The sequence below is a fragment of the Apodemus sylvaticus genome, chromosome 5 (assembly GCF_947179515.1).
Source record: "Apodemus sylvaticus chromosome 5, mApoSyl1.1, whole genome shotgun sequence".
NCBI lineage: Eukaryota > Metazoa > Chordata > Mammalia > Rodentia > Muridae > Apodemus > Apodemus sylvaticus.
In genome coordinates, this window is record NC_067476.1 from 146,187,560 (window position 1) to 146,208,929 (window position 21,370).

Below are 21,370 nucleotides of genomic sequence, written 5' to 3' on the forward strand. Positions count from 1 at the left end.
CTAAAATTAGATGGTAATATCTTTGCTATTTGCTAAATACTTTAATTGGCCATAAAATAAAGTATAGATTTTGATGGTTTCCCATAGCCAACATCTATCCTCCCAGAATATCAGACTCTGGGTTTTGCAGGAGTTCTACTACCCTCTTTTCATCATTTTCCGTGGGAAAAACAGAAATGCTTTACCTTCCCAGTTTATTGCCCTCCCTTGCTTGTCCTTTCTCTTGTTTTCCTTCTGTTAATCTAAGGTCTTTAAAGAAACCCTGGTCAATTTTCTCAGAGGTCTCATAATTGTCACCTTAGAAATAGCAGGGCTATTTTCTCCCATGACATCATCTTCATTTTTATTAGTTGTTGTTGTTATTTCTTCTTCTTCCTCCTCTTCTTCTTCCTCTTCCTTCCTCCTCCTCTTCCTCCTCCTCATCGTTATCATTAGTTGTTGTTTCTTCTCTTCCTCCTCCTCTTCATCATTAGTTGTTTCTTCTTCTCTTCCTCCTTCTTCTCCTCCCCTTCCCCTCTACTTCTTCTCTTCTTCTAACTCTTCTTCCTCCCCTTCCTTTTCCTCCTTCTTTTCCTCCTCCTCTTCCTTTACTTCCTCTTCCTTTTCCTCTTCCTCCTTCATGATCATCATCATTGGAATTCGGTTGTTTGAAGCATAAGACAAGCATGCACATTATGAAAAGGCTTTAAGTCTTTTCATTATCTTTTTTAAAATTATTCTTACAGGATTTGCTTTTTAGAAGACATCATCTACCACCCTACCTCTTTTCTGTCCTCTCTTCTGAAAGTGACCCTGAGATTTTAAAAGGAGGGGATGCAGTGTGTGTGTGTGTGTTCATTCCATTTAGGGCTAGGTGTGCTATCTATTTACTTTCTTTCTTTTTTTAAAAAACTGTACACTGTAGCTGTTTTTAGACACCCAAAAGAGGGCATCAGATCTCATTACAGATGGTTATGAGCTACCATGTGGTTGCTGGGATTTGAACTCAGGACCTCTGGAAGAGCAGCCAGTGCTCTTAACCATTGAGCTATCTCTCCAGCCCATCTGTTTACTTTCTTAAACATGGCTTTGCTTATTCAGCTCGTGTGGTACAATCTTACAGAGGAACATGAGTGAATCAAGGAGTCAACCTCTGTTCATAGCCATTAGGAATTTTTTTTTCCTCTCAGAATGCCTCATAGCTGTGGGGGTAATTTTATATTTCATCCAAAAGTGTAACTATCACAGAATATCTATCTAGGTCTTCAGCATTTTTTTTTTTTAAATATATGTGTTTATCTTTTGTGTGTGTGTTTGTTTGTTTGTTTGTTTTTCAAGACAGGGTTTCTCTGTATAGCCCTGACTGTCCTGGAACTCGCTCTGCAGTCCAGGCTGGCCTCAAACTCAGAAATCCATCTGCTTCTGCCTCCAAAGTGCTGGAATTAAAGGCGTGTGCCACCACTGCCCGACTTCCCAGAGTGGTCTTGATATGCCATTACCACTTTCTTCTAGTTTGATGTCCTAATGAATAACAAAACTGAAATCTAGAGACTCATAGGTTCCCATCCTCTGATTGCCAAAAGGTGATTTTTTTCCACTGAGGCAGCTTAGTTTTCTAATAACTTTAAGAAAGAGAATTGAGAAAAGTGGTATAATATCTAAAGGAAACCAGAGTCTGAGGTATTTTTTAATTAGCCATTTATATTTTCATAGGAAGTAATCACAAACGTTTTATCTTTTCAAATATTTAGAAAATATCTACTTGGTGGCAAGATATTAATGACCTTAAATATGTCAAATCTTAGACTTTCAATACAACACCAGTCTTCCTTAATTGAAAATGTTATATCTTGGGTTCAAGAGATAGTTTAGCAGTTAATAAGAGTACTTGCTACTCTTCAAGAGTACCCCATTTCAATTACTTGCACCCACATGCCAGCTCACAACTTTCTGTAACCCTAGCCCCAGGGGATCTGGCACCCTCTGTCTTCCTCAGATACCCAGTGCATACATACATGCAGGCAAAACACCCATACACAATAAACAAATAAGTAAACAAATGTTTTAAAAATGATTTAAGTGGAAATGTTATAACAATGAACAGGTGCTCCAAACTTCTAAATGGAAATACTAAATTTAATCCTAGCATTGCTCCTCTGTAACAGAATTTGCATTAGTTTTTTAAATGCCCATTTCCTCTGTATATAAATTAGTCTAAAAAAAAATAAAACCTTTCAGAATTATTACAGAATTGAGCAAAATAAGGGTTGTAAAACTAAGTATAGCCAGCCAGGTGTCACTCACACCTTTAATCCCAGCAGTGGCCAGCAGATCCCTGTGAGCTTAAAGATAGCCTGGTCTATATAGTGAGTTACAGGCTAGTCAGGGCTACATATTAAGACCCCCATCTCAAAGACAAGCAAAGAAACCAAAGCACATGCAAATGCATACGCTACACATGCTAGCCCATACATAACACTTTGTGTATCAAAAACCAAGTGTAACACTTGGTTAGAGGATGATGTAGGGAGAAGATATGTTCATCATTAAGATGCCTGTGATTGTTTACAGAGGTTTTTGTTTGTTTTTTTGGATTTTTTGGGTTTTTTTTTCGAGACAGGGTTTCTCTCTATAGCCCTGGCTGTTCTGGAACTCACTCTGTAGACCAGGCTGGCCTCAAACTCAGAAATCCACCTGCCTCTGCCTCCCAAAGTGCTGGGATTACAGGCATGTGCCACCATGCCCGGCTCAGTTTATTTTATGTAAAATTTGTGTAGAAGACTAAGGTTTTTTTTGTTTGTTATAGGTTCCTTTTTAATTACTTTTTTTAAGTACTTTTATAAAAGAATCTGAACATAGTAATATCAAAACTATGCATATTATTATATGTATGATACATACTGAGTCTAGTTTTAGTCTTTGCACTATATAAAGGATTGATTCTTTTATACTAGTTATATGATAAGGTTTTTGATAAAACATTGTATTTGAATAGAAGCACATCATGAGAAAACAATGAGTAGAGTGATGTACTGTTCGTGAAATGTGGTCTCTGTGTGTGCCATTAGCATTCCATGTGCCATTCAGCCTCAATGAGCTGAAAGGCCTGCTGTGGAAGCTTGCCCTTTAATGTATGGCTCATGTAAAAAACAGCTAATGAGTGCTGGAGGAGAATGGAAATGAGGGAGTATGTAAGCAATGCAAAATGGGCATTTCCTCCCATCTGTGATTGTGCCTGCATCCTCCTAAACCTGTAGTCCTGTATCTACTAGTCTTTACCTTCTGGTTAATTTTCTTAGAGTTTGTACTTATAATCCAGATGCCTGTCTTAGTTATGGCTACTTTTGTACATAGAGGCAAGTGTAAAAATAGTTTATTTGACTTGTGTTCTGTGGCTTGGCTTAATTAAATGCCATTACTTTTTGTCTTGTTTTTATCTTCTTTATAGACAAACACCGTTTTAGGAAACAGTGTTTAGGGGAGACTTCTTGGGTCTCTTGAGATCATTGCCAGTGAGGCCTGCTTTTTTTTCTGCCCTGAGTAAAACAAGTGGCAAATGAGCTGATTAATCTTAAAAGTCCTGACTGTCTCTATTAGTTGGGCTTACAGTTAGCACTCCTGCTCCTAGGATAAACCCCTAATTCAGACCACTTAAGCTTGAGTTCTGTTTTGCTTAGCTGTGGAATAGTCCAGCAGGGAGCAAGTGCTTTAACTGTTTAGCCCTATCCACCAAAAAAAGAACTATCCACATTGTTCTGCAGTATGTGGCTTTTGCTGCTAGTTTCTTGTCTTTGTCTACATTTACAGTAAAGGCATTTTACATAGTCTTGTTGGCACTGTCAGGAGTATTATGAATGTGTACTTAAAATAATAAATATTCCTTAATAGTTACATGATTTGATATAACACAATTTCCTCTCTGGGTAATCATTTAGATTGTTTCCATTTTCTCATTTTCTTTTTCCTTTTGGGTATTATGGTAAGTACCAAAATAAACAACTTAGTGTGTAACGTTGCTTCCCTATGATAAATTTCTAGAAAATCTTATATGAACATGTATGATCATTTTAATGATTCTTGCCTTGTGATGTAATATTTTGCTTTCCAAAATAAGAAATGTACTTTTACAGGGCTATTAATATGATCACATACCTCTTTCAAAGTAAGACTTAGAAATAGTGAACACAGACCTTGTCCTTGCTTCTAGGTGAGTCTTTTCTTATTTTGAGGAAGAAGCCTGCAGGATCTACAAACTTCATCTAGAAGTAACTATTTCTTTCTAGTTAAAGTTAGTGGGAAAGCTTTTAGTTTGTTGGGCCATTCACTTTACAATGTTTTGTCTTGAGTCTGGCACAGCCAACAAATACTTTTTGAGGTCAGTTGGATTGAATCCTCTTACATCAGTTGTGACTATTGGAGATAGAACATTCACTGTATTTTTTATTGTTAGAAAGTTAGAAAGTTACAGAAATTCAGGGCAGTGGTGACGCATGGTTTTAATCCCAGCACTTAGGAGGCAGAGGCAGGCAGATTTCTGAATTCGAGGCCAACTACAGAGTGAGTTCCAGGACAGCCAGGGCTACAAAGAAAAAAAAAAGTGGCAGCAATCAAACTAGGCCTGCTGTATATTCTGTTACCTTTAAAGAATGTTCTGGAGTCAGTCACTGCAGAGCTTCCATTATGTAGTGCTGTAGAGTTTATCTGCTTATCTACCTGCTTCTGTGAGACCTAATCTGGAAGCTTAACTTGTTCTTTTTTATTTTTTTTTATCTCTTTTTCTTTTGATATGAGGGCCAAAAAGCATGGATATACTTTGTCTAACACTTGCCTTCTCACTGTTCTCTAAGACAGCTCTCAATATCCCTTCTGCCATGTAGCTGCTTGTTTGCTAAGTGGCTATTTGGGGACCTCCATTGCTGAACATGCTGGCCTAATTCAACAGCATGGATTTTTATTTTATTTTATTTTATTTTTTTGTCTTCCTCTTTTCTCTCTCTTTTCCTCGGGCAGGTACTAAGATTTCCACCTGTGTGCCCTAAACTTCCATCTGAATCTCTTTCTAAGTTCTTTTGATAATGAGAGTAAGAACTCCAAAGTGGGAACTCCAAATTCCCATGTAATAATTAGGCAACTATGAAGGCATCCTGAAGAAGCTCCTGTTAGGATAGGAAACAAGTGACCATGTTCAGGACTTTAGCAACTTTATCTCTAATGGACTTGATTGACTGTTGAATCAACAAACACTTAAAGGGCCACTTTCCCCTGGGTCTCATTTGGCTTGTGACACCCTCATTAAGGGTCATGAAGCAAGGTTATGCCACAGAATATTTTCTATTTCTAGTTGTTCTTGTGTACCTAATACAGCAGTGCAGTTACACACTGGGTACATTCCCTTGTTGCTCCTGATTCAACATGGGCTCCTGTCCCAGCATCAGCTGTACTTAAGAGCTAAAGGGACATCAAAACAGAATCCTGATGACTTTTGGTATTTTCTGGTTACCCTTGGTGAATTTAACCCAGGAGGTCCCCTCTGATACAGCCTGCAGTTTTTGAACCTTTTGTCAGGACTGTGTAAGCATTATAAGTTTTCATGGTGTATGTCTTTTTTAGTTAATCTTGTGGTTCTTACTCTTAGCTAACTTTTTAATGTCTTATTTTTAATAGTGAGCATAAAGATTCTGAAAAGAAACACAAAGAGAAAGAAAAAAACAAACACAAAGATGGAAGCTCAGAAAAACATAAAGACAAACATAAAGACAGAGACAAGGAAAAACGAAAGGAGGAAAAGGTAAGGAACTTTCCCTTAAGGGGGAACAAAAGAGTTAAGATGTGCTTTTATTTTGATTACTTTAGAAGCATAATGAAAGTAACTTTGTTATATCTACCCTCGGCCTTGGAAGTAAAAAGGTCTGTAGAAGACTTCAGAGTTAGCAGGCAGTACAAAGCAGGCTAAAACAAAAACTCCCCATTCCTCCATCAAAAAAGACTTGAGATTCAACCTGTCTGAAACTATGGTAACCAAATTATTTAACACCATGTCTTTCACAATACAGTAAGTCTGTTTATTTTATACAACAATGTGATTATAATGTTTCTGGAAACATCTTTTCTGTTTTAGGGAAAGTTTTGGTTTTGGAAGAAGGCCTAAAGCTTTACTGGGTCTCTTTTGATGAAAAGATTGAAGATTCTGGGGCTAGGTCTGCACTTAGTTGATAGACTAAGTTTGATTAGCATGCAGGAAGTCTTATAATTTCCAGCACTACCTAAACCAGTTGTGTTTGTGCATGCCTGTTACCCCAACACTTGGGAGGTGAAGAGATAGGAGGAGTAGAAACTCAAGGTCATCTTGGGCTACAAAGTGAGTTCAAGCTAATCCCCAATATGGGATGTTTACCCTATCTTCAAGAAAGAAAGAAGATTCTTGAATGAAAAACTCAGACACTGGGGAATAGAGACTGTGGAACAAGACATCTTGTTTATACTTTTGACTTGCAGTCCCCTTCTTTCTCTGAGTTAGCCAATGCACTGATCATTTTGTGTCTTTTCAGAGACCCCATAGATAGGGAGTTGGGTACAGCCCTTTGTATGTACATGTTAAGGTTTTTTAATGATTTGTTTTTTCTAGAAAGTTATAGATGGGGAAACACACACACACACACACACACACACACACACACACACAGAGGAGAGGGCAGGAAATAGACTAGTCTATTTTATGTTTTTTTTTTCCCTTCTGCTGCTAGCGGCACATTTTTGAGTAATGGATATATTTATTGGGGAGATGAAATATACTGTTAAGAGTTGCTGTTTTGAGGAATTGATAATCAGCACAAGACATGAACAGTATTGAGCCTGTCAACATTCTGTTTTGGAGAAGGGTAGAGACTCAGAGGTCTCTTCCTTTAAGACTACCATCCATTAATGGTTATTAGAGGAAGGAGTGAGTTCCCCAAGTGGTACAATCACTGGTAAGGTGCCTATCCATACTCCTATAAGCAATTCTGATTCAAATCAGTGGGACATCCAAAAAGACAAGTCATGGCAGTGGAAGAGACTGATTAGGTAGGGGATCATTAGGAATGGGAGATGAGTAGCAGGTAGATCAGAGAACCTCATCAGTGTATGCTAATAAATTTAAAGTCTCCAAAATTGATGATAATATTCTTGAATAAGAGATTTTTGTTTTGTTTTAGTGTTAAATACTTTCGAAGCACTTACTAAGTGTCTGTGGTTTTACCTTGCAGATTAGAGCTGCTGGGGATGCAAAAATAAAGAAGGAAAAAGAAAATGGCTTCTCTAGGTAAGACCTTTTGCTATGGTAGCTTTTTGTTTGAGGGGGAGGAGGGTGACTCTGCATGGTGATGTCTAAGCTTTTCCAACATGAACTGAACTAGCCACCTTGACTGTTCAAAAAAAGTCAGTATTGAGTACTTGACCTAGGCCAACTTTGTTTTGTTTTGTTTTGTTTTTAAATAGTTCTAGTTAGTGAGGCTGAATAGCATTTATCCAGAAATTTACTAGAAATGGAGAAGGCTAACAGAATAAGATTTTTTAAAGTTGAGGTATTTACATACCACAAAATTTGACATCTTAGAATATATATTATATAGCTTATGGGCTTTTATAGTATTCATCTTACTATTCCCCAATATTTCTTTTTGTTTTTTTGTTTTTTTGTTTTTTTGTTTTTTTGTTTTTTTGTTTTTTTTTTTTTTTTTGGATTTGGTTATTTTAGAGACAGGGTTTCTCTGTATAGCCCTGGCTGTCCTGGAACTCACTCTGTAGACCAGGCTGGCCTTGAACTCAGAAATCCTCCTGCCTCTGCCTCCCAGAAAACTTCATCTTTGTTTTTTGTTTTTGTTTTTAATGAACATCTTTGAAGTGTGGTAACTCACTACTTGCTTTCACACGTGACACTTAGGATGGAGCATTAACTTTGAACCAGTGGATGTTGTGTCTTTTCTGGATCTCCAGGGCTTTATAATTGATTGGGAATAGAAGGAGAAACAGCTGTAGTAGTGACATTTGGAGATTGGGGGAAATGTGCTGGAATAAGGAGAGCTAATATCTTTAAACATTCAGATTTTGTTGTAAGCAAAATGGATGTAATGCTTTTAGAAAGAAAGGAGGATACATTTTCTATACTTCATGCTGTGAATATATTTTACAGTTGAGACTAGATACTTATTCTTCAGTTCCACCACTTCATAAATGGCCGGTTTATTTTGGGAGACCATTTTCTTTACTGAGTCAGTAAGGTCTAATTTGAAGAGATGTACCAAGCCAGGCTAGGAAAAGAACATTCTAAGATTCCTGAGTGTTGTGACCCTGTCGTCAGCGATTCCCCTCCTCATCTCCCTCCTTCTCCCCTTTCTTCATCATCATCTTCACTACCACCACCACCACCACCACCACCACATCATCATCATTATAAGATAGTTGACCTATATGATCCCCTATCTCATCATTTGTGAATGCGGAGTCTTCTGAAGTTCAGAGTGGCTTGAACCATTATATATAACCAAGACTGACCTTGATTCTTGTTCCTTAATTGTTGGAAGTGTTGAAATTACAGATGTGTGCAACTGTACCCAACTTAATTTTAAAAAAAGTTTTAAATTCAATGTTTATGAATGAATGTTTTGTTCATATCTGTGCACTATGTGCATGCCTGATTTCCATGGAGGTAATATAAGATGTTGGATTTCCTGGAACTTGAGTTATAGATGGTTGTGAGCTTCCTCGTGAGTGTTAGATAAATCTGGGTCTCTTACAAGAACAAGTGCTCTTTATAAGTTCTGAGACATCTCTCCAGATCCCCAGCTTACTCTTTCTAGTTAGTACAGGTTTCATAATGTCATTGTACTTTGCTCATAAATTTTATATATATATATATGGAAACAGAATGTAACATTCTTTTTTCTCCCTTGCCTTAAATTTCTCTCCTTCATACTCTATTTTCATGAAAATTTTAAGATCTTTTGTTTTTTTTTATTTTATGTATATGAGCATATTACCCTCATGTTTTTCTATACACCATGCCTGTCCCTAGTCACTATAGAAGTCTGAAGAGAACATTGGCTCTCCTGGAACTTGAGTTAACAGATGGTTGTGAACTACCATGTGGGTGCTAATAATTGAACTCATGCTATTGAACTCATGCTTTCTGGAAGATTAACAAGTATTCCTAACCATTGTGCCATCTCTCCATTCCCTTTCATGCCAGATTTTTAAAAATTGAGGTGTTTTTTACTTTTTTGTTTTTGTTTTTTTGTTTTTTTGCATAAGAGAGAAAACATGGTATTTGTTTTTCTGTTTTTCCTTGCAAATAATGCAATTTTATTATTTATGCCTGAATATAATTCCATTGTGCATATACCATATTTTCTTTATGCATTCATCTACTGATTAGCATCCACACTGGTTCTGGATTTAGACTATTGTGGATTTACAGAGATCCATGTTGTATGGTATACTGGCGAAGCTTCTCTTAGGTATGCACCCACGAGTGGTATAACTGGGTCATATCATGATCTGTTCTTAGGTATAGTCCTTTATAGGATATTCATAGTGGCTGTACTAGTTTATATCCTCATTAGCATTTTTTCACATTATTGTTTATCACTAAAGGAATTCATGGCAGGAACCTGGAGCTAAGAGCTGGTGCAGTGGTCATGGAAGGGTGCTGCTTACTGGCTTGCCTGTCATGGCTTGCTCAGCCTGCGCTCTTATAGTACTCAGGACCAGCAGCCCAGGGGTGGTCCTACATATAATGGACTGAGCCGTCCCACATCAACCAGTAATTAAGTAAATGCCCTACAATTGTGTCTTTAGGGAGGCATTTTCTCAGTTGAGGTCCCCTCCTTTCAGATGTAGCTTGTGTCATTCATGTGGACATAAAATTAGGCAGGGTTCCTACTTTGTTATTTAACACAATTCTAACATTCTAGTAATCATTAACTAGCTGTTTTGTTTTCTCTTTAGTCCACCACGAATTAAAGATGAACCTGAAGATGATGGTTATTTTGTTCCTCCAAAAGAGGATATAAAGCCACTGAAGAGGCCTCGAGATGAAGATGAGTAAGTATTTCTTCCTTTTAGATTAAAGTGGAACATTTAAAGAAATTTCAACTTGAAAAGAGTGTTTGTTGCTTATTATTTTTCCTGTTTTTTTTTTTTTATTAAAAAGGGAAGTAAAAACACTTTATGATAAAATTAAAGATTTACATGGAAAATATTTCAGATAAACACATTAAAATTGAAAATATTCATGGAAAATTAAAGAGTAAAGTGGTAGACATGTAAAACATTGCTAAATTAATTGAAATATGGAATAGAAACATTTTATGATAGAGTTGAAGATTTACGTGGAAAATATTTCTGATAAAATTATAGAAAAATGTAGAAAAACATCAGAATTGAAGATTATCATGGAAGTTGCTGCCTTATTAACAGTCACAAAAATTGGAATCAACCTTGTTCATCAACAAATGAATGGATAATGAACATTTGATATGTACTACTTAGCTCTAAAGAAAAATCAAATTAATAGTTCTGTAGTAATATGGATAGATTTAAAATACATGATACTAAGCAAGGTCATATAATCTCAGAAAGAAAAAAAAAACCCACATTCTCTCCTGTAATATACTAATACTTCAGAGGAAGAGAATAGGAAAGGCTAAATAATTGAAAGGGATGTGAAAGTATTGAATACATTATGAAAGAGAATACAAAGCTAATTGTTTTTCTACTTCTGACTTATTGTGGATTCTCTTTTTTCTTTTTCCCCCACTCCCCCTTTTGGTGGTAAATAAGGGCATAAACTACATTCAGTACTGAAAATGTAAAATTGAACAAAGTTGTACAACTTTATTCTGAGTGCCTATTCTAAATATAGATGTTCATTGAGCTAGATCTGGTTAGTTTTAGTCTGGTAATTTGGAATAGTTTATATATATAAAGTTTATAAAACATTAAAAAATGAATTATAAGAGAGTAGAGATACTTCAACAATTTTTAAGAGAAAAGGCCAAAGCCAGGCATGATGGTAACCACCTTTAATCCTAGTACTCAAGAGGCAGAGGCAGGTGGGTCTCTTAAATTCAAGACAGCCAGGGCTACTCACAGAAATCCTGTCTTTAAAAAAAAAAAAAACAAAAAAAGAAAAACAAAAGGAAAAGGCTGTTTTAAGAATAAATATGTATATATAATGAATAAAAATATATTAATTGGTATTTGTGGTTAATAGACTGATCTATAAGAAGTGGGTTTGCTAAGCAAATTAATTTATGGGTTATATGTAATGTGATTTTTCTTATTAAAAATAATGCATATTTAGTATAGACATTTCAGAACATACACAATTAGTGAAGGGTAAATTATTTTAGTCCCTTGGAAGTTTTTCAATTTTGAACAAGTAAATTGAGAAATATTGGGTTTGGGATATAGCTCAGTTGGTAGTGTGCTTGTCTACCACACAGAAAGTCATAGGTTGATCCCAGCACCTCATAAAACTGGGTATGGTACACACCTCATATACCACCATTTGGGAAGAGGAGGCAAGAAGATCAGAAACTCAGTCATTCCTGACTATATAGTGTATTTGAGGCTAGCTTGGGCTACATGAGGCTCTACTTCAGTTCTTTTTTCTTCTAGGATTTATGCCTTTTGATATATAAGGGAACCTTTAGTGTACAGAGATAGTGAAGTTGATATTGTGATTTAAGGCTTGCATTTACCTCTTTCCTAGATTGATCCAATGATAATGTATTCTGCTTTACTAGTTTGAGTATATAGTTTACTATATTCTATGAATAGTCACAGGATTTAAGATAGAATGGCTGAGCCTGTAGCACAGTTGATAAAGTGCTTACCTTGCAAGCATGAGGATCTGAATTGGTCCAGAGCACATATATAAATTTCAGGTGTGGTGGAGCATGCTAAGGCTGGGAAAGGCGGAGACAGGAGAATTCCTAGGACTTGCTGGTCATTTAGTTTAGCTTAATTCCTAAGCTCCATGATCCTGAGAAACCATGTCTCAAAGGAGATTGAGAGTGTTCTTTAGGAGGACAGTACAAGTTGTCCACTGGCCTCCACATGAATATGAGCACTTAGACATACGTGCATATAACATTTAGAAATCAAGTATATTTGCTACAACTATAGTTCAGTGGTTAAGAGTGCTTGCTATTCGGGAGAACAGTTTGTTTGCCAGCATCCATATCAAGCAGCTCTATAGCGTTACTATTGGCCTCTATTCTGTTTCTGTCTTTTAGATTTATTTCATTTTTTATCTTATGTCATGATCCTGAGCATTTATATGTGTACCACATGCATGCCTGCTATCCATAGAAGCCTAAAGTGTTCTTTATCAGATCCTCTAGAACTGGAGTTACAGATTGTTGTGAGCTGTCCCATGTGGGTGCTGGTAAGTTAGCCGAGGTTCTGCAAGAACAGCCAGTAGTCTTAGCATCTTGAGCATTTCTCCAGACCTTAATCTTGTCTTTACTACTGTAGAATGCCCATCAAGAATTACAGCAATCATACCTGCCATGGACACTTTTTTCAGAGTTGGGTGATCCTAGTCCTGTAGGTGAGAACTCTTGAGTCATAGCTGCATTAACTGCATATTCACGTTCCCCTTTCTAGTGCTGATTATAAACCTAAGAAAATTAAGACAGAAGATATCAAGAAGGAGAAGAAAAGAAAACTAGAAGAAGAAGAGGTTAGTAAAAGTTTTTGAGGCTTACATTTGTATAAAACAGCCTTAAAAAACTTGTGGTTTTTTTTTTAAAGAGTGTGTGTGTGTGTGTGTGTGTGTGTGTGTGTGTGTGTGTGATGCACATATGAAACTCAGATGACAACTTCGAGAAGACGATTCTCCTGGAAATTGAACTGGGGTTATTAGGTTTGACAGCAAGTACCTTTAACTGCTAGGTCATCATCTCATGGGTCTTAAAATAGCTCTTGAGGTCAAATAAACTTTAGAAATTTTTTGGTTTGTTATAGTAGTAAGAGTGGGGGAAAGTTTTGCAAACAAGTTGTGGCTGTGACACTGAGTGTGCCAAGATTTTGAGATATCCAGTGTATCAGCCACCCTTGAGTCTACTCTTTGTCTATTCATAGCTTGTGCTGATAGTGATAAAGTAAGCTACCTGTAGGTATGCAGAAAAACATACATAAGAAACAACCGGGGCTGAAGAGATGGCTCAGTGTTTAAGAGCACTCACTTACTGCTCTTCCAAAGGTTCTGAGTTCAAATTCCAGTAGACACATGGTGGCTAACAACCATCTGTAATGGGATCTGACACCCTCTTCTGTTGTGTCTGACAGCTACAGTGTATACATAAAATAAATAAAAACAATTTCTTAAAAAGAAAAAGACCTTTGAAGATTCTGTCTTAATATTTCATATCCTTTTTTGTGTAGTAAAACATACTCTTTTCCTAATTTTAAATAACTGCCCCAATTTAAAGTCCTTTTAATGAGTGCCCTCTTGGTTGTAGGATGAAATGTAAGCTCTGGAGCACCACTCCTCAGTCTGGCCTCTGCATCTTGTGCCTTGCTTCATTTTGTTCCTCCTGAGCTTACCTTGCTCTGACCATACTGGCTACCTCTGTTTGTTTTTCACACAGATTGTGTACTTCAGAGTTCTGTGTGTAGTACATGCTGTTCTTCTGTCTGGAACACACATTATTTCCTCCTTTCTACTGTTTTATAATCTTCCTTAATTTTTTAACTTTAGTTCAAGTGCTTTTTCTAAGGATCCTATTTGGTGCTTGTGGTAGATATAAATAGAGTAATGTAGTTCTTTTCTTTCCTTTTTCTTTTTAATTTCTTGTACTAAAGAGTTGTTAGCAAGAACTTTTTAAGAAAGATGTCAGCAGTTCCTTAGGCTCTTAAGTAGAGTTCTTAACTTTAATGCTCTTTCTGTGAGGTTAGTCAATGTTGTGGACAAAATGGGCTTAAATGTGGATAGGTTAAAAAGTACCAGCAGTAATGATAGTAATAGTGGGGGCAGGGAGGAGGGGGCTTTTAAGATTGTTATCTAAGGTTGAGGATGGTGGCATGAAGCTTTAACCCCAGCACTCAGGAGGCAGAGACGGGAATATATACAGAGTGTGAGGCTACCTGGGGATAGATACATAGTGAGACCTTGCATTCAGGGGGCACAGAGAAAGTAATTTGATTGTGTATGGTGTATGGTGACTGCAAAATTGTAATCGCAGCACTTTGAAGACTGGGGTGGGAGAATTATGAGATTAAAGTCTAGCCTGGGCTACACAGTGACTACTAAAAATACCATTTATCACAGTGTTAAGAACTTGATATGCAGGCTGGAGAGATGGCTCAGTAGTTAAGAGCATTGACTGCTTGCTCTTTCAGAGATTCAGAGTTCTATTCCCAACAACCACATGGTGGCTCACAATCATTCATAAAGGGATCTGATGCCCTCTTCTGGTAGCTGTCTGAAGACAGCTCATTACATTAAAAACAAAACAAAACTTGATATCCATATTTAAATGAGCATTAACTTTAGATAGTTACTTCATCTAATCAGTTTTCTACATAATCTGTTTTTTAATTCTTATGATAGCCACAAAAAGTAATATGACTCCCCTTTTATTGGCAGATGCCTAAACTTGGGGTTTAGAGGGATTGGCTATTAGAGGTTATATAGCTACTGAATTGTATAACTAGAATTTGTTCTCAAACATTGGGTCTAGAGCCAGCATACTAGCTGCTATCTATCTTATCCTACCTCCTACTGTGAGAGTAGGCTGGTCCTTTATTTCACAAGAAGGAAGAAAGGTTTTTAATGAGATCATGTTTTAAAATGTTCTTGGGCATGGTGAGCTAAATCAAGTTCTGCTGTTAGAAGGATGTAGCTTTTCAGATCATTGGTGTCTGCTTAGCAGAAGTTCAAGTTAATGAGAACTAGTTTATGGAACTGATAGTGAAATGTTGAATAGCTGTTACAGTAACGCAGCCACTCATAATCATTACAGACTAGTAGAAGTCAAGTTCTTCTTGCAGTCCATTGCTTTGTCTTTATGTAAAATGGCTCCACTTTATGTTAAACAGATTGGAAAAGGGACAGCTTTTGACTTTATTTTTAATGTTTTTGTGTAGCATCCTTCTCCCTGTAGAAAAATATAGTCTGAAAGACTAAATATTGATGCACAGTTTTCTTATGGTAGGGGCCCCAGGTGTTAGAAGTAATCATTAAAACTTCACTCACTAGCATTTGCTTCTTATTTTTAATTTGTCTCTGGGATTGTTTTGTGGATAGTAGTTTCCCTGATGGATCATTTTAAAATGATAATATAAAAATAGGAATGTTTTACATATTAGTGAGGTAGTAAGTTTTTTTGTTTTAGTTTTTGGGTTTTTGTTTTTGTTTTTTTTGTAAATGTTATTTTGTTTCCTGGGACATACCTGGCAAAAGCAATTTTAGGACAAGCTTATTTTGGCTTACAGCTTGAAGAAATATATTCTATTATGGTGGGAGGAGTGAAGTGTCTGGTCATGCTGCACAAACAGCCAGGAAAGACTTGATTCATCTGGGTCTTCAGTCTCTGGGATGCTGCTGCCTACAGTTAACCTTTGAAATATTTCTTTGGTAATAGTCTCACAGGCATGACAGATGTCTTCTTAGATTTTAGCCAAGTAGACTGTGAAGATTAACTGTCACAAGTTCACCCTCCTTAATTTGATACAAAAACACAGAACTTTCCTCCTAATATTTCATCTGTGTCTTCATTGGCTTATGGCCATCTCATTTTGCAAAATACATTTACTCTAATTCAAAGTCCTGATTATCTCAACAGTTTCAACACTGAAAGTCTTGTCTCTGCTATGATTCAAGGAAATCTAATTCTGAGTTCCTGTGAAATCAAAAATAAATTACACTCAAATTACAAGCGCACAAAGTAAACAGTACCTTTTCAAAATAGAGAAATAGGACAGAGCAAGGAAAGATCAGATGGAAGCAAGAGTGAAGTATAGCAAAGCAAACACCAAAGCATATACAGCTCCATGTCTGTCATCCGCCGTTTTTAGTAGCAAGCAGACTCCAGTAGGCTTGGGTACCCTCATCTCTCTTGTACTGTAACCTGCAGCACATATAGACTGTCTCTTGGCTACCTACTCTGTGCCTGCACCTTTTTCAGTGGAGGCCCTATGATTCTAGCATCTCCAATATCCTAAGGCTGCATTAAGTCTTGGGCTTTACTTTTATGGTTTCACTTAATGTTTTTTAGAGCTTTCTAAGGAATCCAACCCTGCTATATATTGGCCTTAGTTTCTGGGCCCTTGGTGTAAGCCTTTATGATGTTGTGACTTGGATTTTTGCACTCCCACAAAATTGGCAGGCTCTGCTTCAAACTGTAGAATCTGGACCCTTCTACACATTTGTTAGGCCTCTGTGTTGCTGAGTCTGGTACAGTTGTTTTTAAGAGGGAAACTGATACTGTTCCTGTGCAAAGTAGTAGATTTCTCCTATATGGTGTCATCTTCTTACTGGTTAGTTACTTTGACTGCACCTCCTCTAGCTGCAACTTAACATTTTTGATCATTCTACTTTGTGGGTGAAATTACACATTTTTTTTCCCTGCTGACTAAGCAGTAAGTGGGAATGATGCCGTAGTTTCTTTTTATACTGTTTTGAAATTTCTTCTACCAAAACCCTATCCTATTATTTTTTACTTGACCTTACTGATGTTTTCAGAAGGCAGGCAGAATATAGCCAGATTATTTTCCTAAATATGATAGTAACAGATGCTTATCTAGTCCCTCATGTAATCTTATGCCCCTCACAAGTTGTATTTCTGTCAGCATTTGTCTTCCGCATTCCCACCAGTATGGCCCATCAATCTTTATTTACAGCATTCTAGGGCTTGTCCATTTCACAGGCCTGAAACTTCTATATTCAAATGGATCCATAAAGCTGTTCAACAGTTTTACAAACCACCTGGCTGGGTGGAGCAGCAGCTCCACTTCTCAGTACAAATTTCTTGTAGTAGTTACTTATTGTTGTGACAAATTTTGTAACAAAATCAACTTCTAGGAAAAAGGCTCATTTTTTTGACTACGGTTTGAGGCTATAATCTTTCAGGGTATACATGTATGGTATCAAGATTATGACGTAGATGGTCTTAGGGAATAGAGTAGTGAATTGCTCTTATTCTATTAACCCCCCTCCCCAATTCAGTCTGAGTTTCCAGATTGTCCATCTTCAGTTAAGCATTTCTAGCAAAATGCATTCTACCATCATGGCTCAGAGCTGTGTTCCTGTGGTTCCACAAGCCTTTGCAGTTGAGTATGAAGATTAACCATCAAAGCATATGAAACATTTTTATTTACTTTTACTTTTATTACAGATTTATTTTTATTTTATGTATGTATTTTTCCTATGAATATGTGTGTTCACCACATGCATGGCTCACATGAACCAGAAAGAGGGCATCAATCCCCTGGAACTGGAATTAGTTGGTTTTAAGCCACCATATAGATTCTGGGAACCAAACCTAGTCCCCTCTGCAATAACAAGTGCTATTAACATCTGCCCCCCCCCCTTTTTCTTTTCTTTTTGTTAAGATTTTAAAACTTTGTGAATGAGATTTTGCCCACGTGTACCATGTGTGTGTTGGGTGCCTGCAGAACTTAGAAGAGAACATCAGCTCTCTGAAATTAGAGTTTCAGATGATTGTGAACTACTATGAATGCGGCAAACCAAACCAAATAGCCTCTGCAAGAAGAGTCAGTGCTCTTAAGTGCTGAGCCACCTCTCTAGTTTCTTATTTTTGTTTTGTTTGAGATGGGTCACTCTGTGTAGTCCTGGCAAAATTGGAGATTCCTGTGTAGACCAGATTGGTTTCAGACTCAAAAAGATCTCTGCGCCTCTGCCACCCAATCAAGATTAAAGGTGTATACTACCCCCAGCCTACTTTTGTAGGCTTTACTCTGTGACACAGGCTGGCCTTGCCAGCCTCCTGGCAAGCCTTCTTCCTACCTCACCCTTGACTACAGGGATTTTTAGACAGAAGCCACCACTGCTGTTCTTCTGCTTGCACACTTGTATTCCTCATAGCTACTTATAATCTAATAGTATAGCATTTGCATTTTGTCCTTAAAATTGTAGCTTAAAGACCTGTTTATCTTTGCTTTGATTACTATATTATTACAGGCTCACAGGATGTTGTTCTCTAGCTATTTTCACTCATCTTATTCTGTTGGTTTTTGTTTGTTTGATTGATTTCAAAATATACTTAGGGTATCATATTAGGGTTTCATTATGCTCAGCAACAGCTATATAACCTTGATCAAATGTCAAACTGATTTCAGAACTATCTTGATTATGGCTGGAAGAGAGGAAACCAAATAGTTTCTAGCTGTGCCATTCCATAAGTCATCTTTCATTGCTATATAAAACTTACCAAGTAAAGCCTCATGCGATGCTGAAAATGTAGATCAAAGTAGAAATTCTCTAGAAGAAATTAGATTCTGTTGAGTCTGGCTCTTCATGTGTTGAGTCACATTTTTTCCTGGGATGTGTGTTTTGGATTTGTCTTTTTTGATGGTAAATTTTAATCTTAGGTTTGAAGCTTTTTTGTTAGTTTGTTTTAGAGTTTCATACATATACACATAACATACCCACGGTTGATCTCAAACTCAAAACAATCCCTCTGCCTCTGTCTCCTGATACTAAGAGTGAAGGTATATGCTACCCCCAGCCTATTTTGTATTTTTAAGATGGAATCTCACTTTGTGACGCAGTCTGGCCTTGAACTCCTGTCACTAAGTTACTGCTGTTTAGACACACAAAGACAGGGTACTCTCAACCTCAAACTTCATCCCTTGTTCCCTTTCTACCAATTCCTGTCCTACCTCTCTCCTAGCCTTGCCTCTCATATATTGTTGCTTTAATCCACTGAGTCATTTTAGTATTTCCTTAGAGCATGACTGTGGGTGTGGAGCATATTTAGCCTCTCAGGACCTGAATCCTTGAAGTAAACAGACTCTAATCTAACAGTAAAGTAAAATAATCAAAGTAAAGTTTGTTTCTTTTGATTTTTTTTTTTAAGACAGGGTTTCTCTGTGTTAGCCCTGGCTGTCCTGGCACTCTGTAGATCAGGCTGACCTCAAATTCAAGAGGTCCACCTGCCTCTGCCTCCCTGTTACTGGGATTAAAGGTGTGAGTCACCACTATGCCTGGCTTTTTTTTTTTTTTTTTTTTGTATGCTCTTTCTATGCATGGTGACAGTCCTGCTACAGCTTCCTTAGTGCTAGAATCAATAGTTGTGCACCATCATGCTTGACTGGTGTTCTTTCATCTTGCCACTGTGAACAGTTCCCAGTTGAGAATACTCTCTTTGTGTATATAAGCAATAGTAACTGAGTCACAGAATTCCCTTTCAGATCAAATACTAAAACTTTATTGCATGTCTTCTATACTTTATTAGATTTGTAGAGATTAAAGATGTACACATATTAAAGTAAATGAGGAAAATACCCTGGGATTACTGTTAGTTCCCCAGGCTTTCCCCATGTGGTATTCCTGAAGAATTGTTTGCTAGAGGGATTGGGGGGAGTATTGACTCAATTGTAAAATTTATAAATTTTTTCCTTGATGGCGAGGAGGAATTAGATATGAGATTTTCTCCAGTTCCAGCCTTTTTTGTTAATAGTTTTTCTTCCTAGCGGCTTTCAAAAACAGCATCCAGGTGTGTAATCAGTTCTGACTTAAGTGCTTTCTGTCTGTTTCTTTGTAGGATGGCAAACTTAAAAAGCCCAAGATTAAAGATAAAGATAAAAAAGTTGCTGAGCCAGATAATAAGAAAAAGAAGCCGAAAAAGGAAGAGGAACAGAAGTGGAAATGGTAACATCTCAGCACTGGGTTAAGATAGCAGCACTTTCATTGTGCAGCCCAATTAAACAAGAGTTGAAATATTAAGGTTAATTGCCTGACATTTGATGGAGAAGTACTTACAGACTCTTTAGAAGAGCAGATAAGTTTTCAGATTCTAGTAATTTACTAGCTCTAAGTCTAGTGGATCTCAAAACTAGTTTCTTCTCCTTGAATAGAATTGATGTAGAATTAGCCTATATATAGAAGGGACTTAAATGCATTCATTCATTCAATTCAAATTGTACCTAGTAGTAGTATAATATCAATGTAGTAGTAGTATGTATATCAATGTATATATACTCTATGTAATGTTTAAATCAGGCTAAGTGTACCTATCTTCATCATACATTCTGTCCTTATGTTGAGAATTACCAGCATACTTCCCTATGTTTTTTTGAAGTGCTCAGTTCATTATTGCTGTTAAAAATGTATTTACTACATAAGGAGTTCTATTTTTCTTTTTCTATAAATCATGTTCATAAAACTGCCAATTTGTTAAAGCAACAGCAAAGGTACATTCTTGGTGAATGCTTGTGTAATTGTAAAAAAAAAAGCAGGGATCTTTTGAAGCAAAATATAACAAATATAATGAAAAGACTAACTTGACATGTCAAAATTGAAAATTTTAGGCTGGAGTAACAGACCAGTTGCTTGCTGTACATGTATGAGGTCTTGAGTTAAGATCCCCAGCACCCAAGTAAAAAGCAGAGCACAGCAGGACACATCTGTAATCCTTGTGCTGAGGAGGCAGAGACAGCCAGATTTCTGAAGCTTTGCTGGCCAGACAGCCTAGCTAGATTCATGAATCCTGTGTTCAGTTAAAGAACCTGTTTATTATTAAAAATAAGGTAGACAGCAATGAGGAAGACCCTTAACCATCTATCTCTTGCATAGACACACATAAACACGTGTGGGTGCACAAGCATGTGCACTACCATGAGAATACACGCATGTGATCCCATACTTTCCCAAAAACATATCTGTAAACAGTTAAAATTTTATTGAGGGGGTAAAAAAACAATAATGTATGTGGGTTGAGTGTGTGAAGGTCACAGGACAACCTTTTTTGGAATTGTTCTTCTCCTTCCTACCCCCTATATGTAGATGCTAGAGATCAAACTCTGGTTGCCAGGTTTACCAAACAACAACATCAACAAAAAATTACCTTTAGTTTCTGGGCCATTAACATGTCCCAGACAGTTTTTGTTAATTTGATTTTTTTTTTTTTTTTTTAAGTTGGAAATTTTAAGGCAGTGAGATTGCTCATTGGTTCAATGGTTAAGGGCACCTGTTGCCAGGCCAGATCACCTGAGTGATCTACATATGGTAGAAAGGGAACCAACTCCTGCAAATTGTCTTCTGACTGCCTCTTGTGTACTGTGGCTCTGTGCATGCACACACACAAGCTGATAAATGTTTGTGTTTGAAACCTAAAGTGCTCTACACAAGACAGTTTTATGCAATTAAAAAATAAACTAG

The 21,370-nt window shown here is 37.0% G+C and overlaps 1 protein-coding gene across 1 annotated transcript in view; it reads left to right on the forward strand.

The window, feature by feature from the left end:
- The window catches only part of Top1 (DNA topoisomerase I), an 80,748-nt gene that overhangs the window by 29,913 nt on the left and 29,465 nt on the right, over positions 1-21,370 (forward strand). Inside the window, exons 4-8 of the mRNA XM_052184172.1 lie at positions 5,644-5,767; positions 7,224-7,279; positions 9,964-10,059; positions 12,631-12,706; positions 19,755-19,861. Coding sequence (XP_052040132.1) covers positions 5,644-5,767; positions 7,224-7,279; positions 9,964-10,059; positions 12,631-12,706; positions 19,755-19,861 — 459 coding nt within the window. The remainder of the gene's footprint in view (positions 1-5,643; positions 5,768-7,223; positions 7,280-9,963; positions 10,060-12,630; positions 12,707-19,754; positions 19,862-21,370) is intronic.